The 5,083-nt window shown below is 38.6% G+C and overlaps 1 protein-coding gene across 1 annotated transcript in view; it reads left to right on the forward strand.

Moving 5' to 3' along the window:
- The first annotated feature begins 1,207 nt into the window (after positions 1 to 1,207).
- The window catches only part of LOC145468609 (receptor-type tyrosine-protein phosphatase S-like), a 49,003-nt gene continuing 45,127 nt past the window's right edge, over positions 1,208 to 5,083 (forward strand). Inside the window, exon 1 of the mRNA XM_081452337.1 lies at positions 1,208 to 1,363. Coding sequence (XP_081308463.1) covers positions 1,294 to 1,363 — 70 coding nt within the window. The 5' untranslated portion in view covers positions 1,208 to 1,293. The remainder of the gene's footprint in view (positions 1,364 to 5,083) is intronic.

The raw sequence follows: 5,083 nt of genomic DNA on the forward strand, positions 1-5,083 counted from the left end.
AGGGAATAGAGGCGAAACAATACTGCACAATGTCGCGAAGTTGAGCAAGTCAGGGTAGAGAAAAGAGATGAAATAATACGGAACAATGTCGTTAAGCAAAGCCAGCGAGGGTTAGAGAAAGGTGGAGAAATATGAGCGAGGAACGACGCGAAGCGCAACTTGCCCGGAAATCATAAAGAATGGAGGCAAATCAAATTATAAACGAGTAACACGGAGAAGTGGAGCGAACCAGGAGTAGAGAATTTCGGCGAAAAGATTACTTCAGTTCAGTCTTCACAACTGGAAGTTTTTGCCTGGAAGATGCACACTGAAGTGAATTCCCAAATTAAAGCAGGTGATTCTTTGTTGTAGAAACTTTCTCGAGTTTTCTGTAAAAATTTTCAAGCAGCTTCGGTGAGATAAGATTATTATCTCCAATAGGCGTTCTAAATTCTTCGTTAGTTTGAAATCATGCTGTGAGACATTTTATCAATTTCATTGTTTGAATTTCGCTAATCTCTAACAGTGCTCTAAACAATAACACGTTAGTTACTTTGTCGAAGTTGCTGTAAGTTGCATTTTGTTAAAAAATAGCTTTCTGCGGTTTTCGACGATACAAGCTAAAAGAACTCGTGTCTAAAAATAATAAAACTGTGTTTATAAAATAACTGAGCAACTACGCGCGCTCTCATTGGTCGATAGGTGTGTTTAGATGAAAGTATGTCAACACGGTTGTGACGTTTTAGATTCGCGCGTATTTTTGAGAATTATTTTATAAAAGCAATAGAGCACTTTTTCCATGTTTACATAGCTTCATTTAAACACTCGGATAGCTGGGAGAATTCTCGAAAGTTATGTCTATTACTGTTATGTGTATTGCTGTCTCGAATTCATCCAACCCTCCTCGTGTTTAGATGAGGCAATAGAAACATGGAAAAAGTGCTTTACTGCTTAACTGGTAGCAATGCTGTTTTCTATTCTCGACCAGATTGTTTCCTTTACAGCGCATGCTCCACAGTCTACATCTGTGAGCGTAATCTTGAAATTAACCTCCGTTCCAAAACTGTATTTTTAAGCGGTTGCGAACCTCTCTCATTTATGTTCGATTCAAACCCTCTTTGTTTTTCCGCCATACATATTTTGATTGACTAAAAAAAATATGACCCCGATGTTTTAGTGTACAGGTTAACCACCCTCTACCAGGGCTAATATCATGCACAAGAAAAACAAAGACCTTTCCGGCTTAGGACACCGTCATGCCCCAACGGATATTGCGTACCCTCTTGAGATGAAAGAGAAAGAAAATCATCCAACATGTCGAAGCTGAAGCCCAAGCTATATTTCCGGGTAGCTTTGCTCGCTTTACTTCTTCCTTTGACTTCAGGTAAGCTCAGTATGATTTACAATGTGTTAAGAGGTCACGTTTGTTCGGATCAACTGCTGTAGTTTGTACAAACTTCATCTCTCATCGATCGAAGGTAACCGATGACTTTGCACTAAACAAGCGGGATCACAATGCCGAATCACAGGGAAATTCGAAGCCAGATTTATAGTTTCTTTACATCACAGTTTTCTGTAGTCCTAACACTAGTGAACGATAGCTTGGCTTGTTTCCTTTATCGACATAATATTATTTGCCAGTAAAATAGAATCAGCTACTTCCTGTTCGCGTAGTGCTTTAAGTCGTTTCGTGTCCTTTATCTTCCATCAGTTCTCTGACGACATACACATCTTTCCGATTTGGTTTAACATCTATAACCTATAAAACACTATCACATCGATTATTATCGATTGCAGAGCCAGTTTAGATGCCAGTTTTAATTAGCCATTTGCTAAGATAATAAACCACGGTTTCAGCGTTAGTTTTTATTATGCAATGTTGTCAGAATCTTTCTTAACTTTAACAACTTTTCCGTCTTTAGAGTTAGCTTTGACGTGAGGAGATCGGTGTTCAGTTAAGTTTACAAGATAAAAGTCAACACAGTTGTCAGAAATTCCACTTTTGCCTTTCAACAACTCGATCTCTCAGTTATTTTTACAAGCCGTGCTTCTTTATGGTTATGCAAATTTGCACAGAATTGTAACACTTGACTAAGTTTTCCTTAAATTATGGCTATAAATAGTGCAACCTTGCCAGTCATCTACGTCGGAATGTCGTGCAATGTTTCGTTTATACTGTAAAGAGAAGACTGTTTCTTGAATTAAAACAACCGACTTGAAGCATTACATGGACAGGGCCAGAGAACAATCAGCTAAGAACTGTACTAAGTGGAGTAAAACTTCTCAAGATCACAGTGGAATGTGATGCTTACATTCTATATTAAATTCAGACATGATGCGAGCTTTTTTAATTTTCATTTGAAGTGCTTTCAGACGTGACAAATGCATGTAACTCGCTAAGAGCTTTAATGTCCACATAGCAAAATTTGCCAGAGTTTTGTCAACTTCTATCTTTAAAGTGACTTAACTATTTTCAAAAAAGGTGCCCAACAATAACATTACTGAAGAACTTAATATGAGGTAGTTTTCTAAAAGCTGTACATGTTGTTATGCATGAGTCAGTCATGCAATATTAATGAATACCGCTTTGACGCATTGATATTGTCCAGGCGGAGAAGTGGTCGTTAGTCAAAAGAGAAATAACAAGAAGGTCTTGTGTGTGTGCATTAATTTTGAAAAAAGCATTTTTGACAGGACGCATAGACACAAGGATAGATGGTACATAGAATGATTGAAACAAATGTTTTAAAATGGAATCGGTTAAAGGGAGAAAACTCACACGTTGATTGGCCATATCGAGGTCATGAAGCGAGGAATTCGTGCGATATTGCATGCATAGCGTTGTTTGTTTACTCGCTGTTGAATTGTGCCGTTTCAGCAAAGGGAAATCGAACTCATTCAGGACAAGAATACAAACTCTTGTTCAAACATGTCAAATGATTTTAGACTAAACTTGCTTGTACTGATCGGAGAAAATGGGATTACAATCAAATTTTAAACGACTCCGTGCATTGATTCTTGCGATATCGGTGTTTCGCGTGAAATTCTAAGTGGAACTCTCGAGAGATAAAATACTTCTGTGAAAAACAAAAATTTATAGCCCGGTGTCTAACAAGTGAAACCATATAAGACAATAATATTGAACTACGATATAAATAAAATATTGTCGCTTTTCAATGTATCGTTTTAATTTTAGTTTGTCCACACTTTCTCACAAACAACCGTCTCTCAACTGATAAAACAGAAAGCTTGTGACGGCTACACGCAATGTTGGGAGTCTTGTTTTTGTTTTTTGTGAGCATTTTTTATGCTTCTCTAAATTCAGCTGTCATTTAGATATATAAAGGGGTTAACGTTTTTGGTCAAAATGGTATATAATTATTTTACGTGGTAATGGTTTGGAACTTGGAGCGGAACCCCGGGAGCGGAACCTCCCTGTACAATGCTTGTTTGGCTACCTCACGGTTATTTTATAAAGTTCATGAGATGCCTTGCGGTCCTTAATTGCGAGAGAAATATTTAGCAAGTAATTTCAGCAAAAGTAAGTAGAGTGAAAATTTGTAGTGTGGAATCCCGATTTTTGGAACCACTCGATTATTAGGAGCTTTACTAGTATTTGCTGCCGTTGCAATTTGTCTTCGATTTGTTTGGAATTTCCCAATGGTGGTTGGAAAAAAAGGTAGCTCCTTTACATCACCCTCTCGCGGGTAGCCTGCTGAATAGGCACATTAGCGGAGCAGACTGCGAAGCGTGATTCACGAGCGTGGAGCGCGAAGCGCGAGTCGAAAAAACATGGTCGCGCTGCGCGCTCGTGTATCGCGTTCCGCTGAGGCTATCTCGCGGGACAATCAAAGCGTTTCATATAAGGCATGGCTACCAAGCCAGAACATGGCGGCGTAGTGTGGATCCGCTTTGCGTGTGGTAAGTCTGTTTTGAGGAAATTACACTCTCTTAATGACATTTTAAAAACTAACAAATTAAGAAAAATGACGGCTAACAACCTTTGCTCTCTGACAGTGGGTATATTTCACAAAATGATATGGAAATTCTTATATTAATTAAGCTTACATTCTGAACTCCGATCTAGAAAAACATCCAGTACAAGTCTTTAGGTGCAAAAGGGGTTAAAACAAAAAAAATTTGTACAATGCTGAGCGTAATATTACAGCAGTAGGCACTATGCCGGCATATTTTATGGCATACAGTAAAAAAAAAAAAAATGCAGCTGCAGCAAAACGGTGAATTTCGTTTGAGGTTATTATTTTATACATACTGACCGTTGTCATTTCAGTGATTTCACAGAAAAAATAATATTAAGGTATCAAGATAAGCTTATCAGTTGTCCGATATTTGTTTGTTTTCATTCAAATTTTTGATTCTTTTATGTAGAAGCATGGGGAGGGAGGAGGAAGAGCAGTTTTGACATAATTACAGTACATCAGTTGATGTACTGAGTGATATGGCATATCATAGTCGAACCTCTTTGTAACGTCCATCTCAGGGTGAATTCAGAGTAGGTCATGCCGAAGATCGGCGTGGCCTTAGAAATTTTGCGTTGTACTGGCGTAGGATTAGAGTTTTTGCCATATAGCAGTGTGCAGATTTATATTTGCTAGTGCTGGCATATAAACACTTACGTGTGACTATGCAAGGTGAATTGGCGTGATAACTGTGGCTTCTTAACTTCTCTTTATCCCCCATTTTATTTCCATATTGAATACTGTATATCCCGGCCAATAATGGGTATCTTGCACAATCCGTTTGAGTCCAAAGCTTCCTAGTGAACATAATGGGAAGAAAATTGGGATTATTTGAGCAGAGTGACATGTGACTTGGCCGCTTAGTGTGCTGGGTGCCAGAGGTATTTTTCTGTCGTAGCTAAGCCACTAAAAGTGAGCAGTTGTGCCGCAATCTTTGGCGTGAAATTTAGAAAGCCTTGGCAAATCTTCTACATGAAATTCTTGTGGAATGCACCCTGGCCTCCTTCCCTGGGGCAGTGTTAACTGGCAATACAGAGAGCTGGGCATGGCTTCAACAAGAGTGAAGTGTATAAATCAGTACACGGTTAGAAAGAAATTTTCTGGTCATTGTAGCAAGATGAGTT

The sequence above is a fragment of the Orbicella franksi genome, chromosome 14 (assembly GCF_964199315.1).
Source record: "Orbicella franksi chromosome 14, jaOrbFran1.1, whole genome shotgun sequence".
In the NCBI taxonomy this organism is placed as follows: Eukaryota; Metazoa; Cnidaria; class Anthozoa; order Scleractinia; family Merulinidae; genus Orbicella; species Orbicella franksi.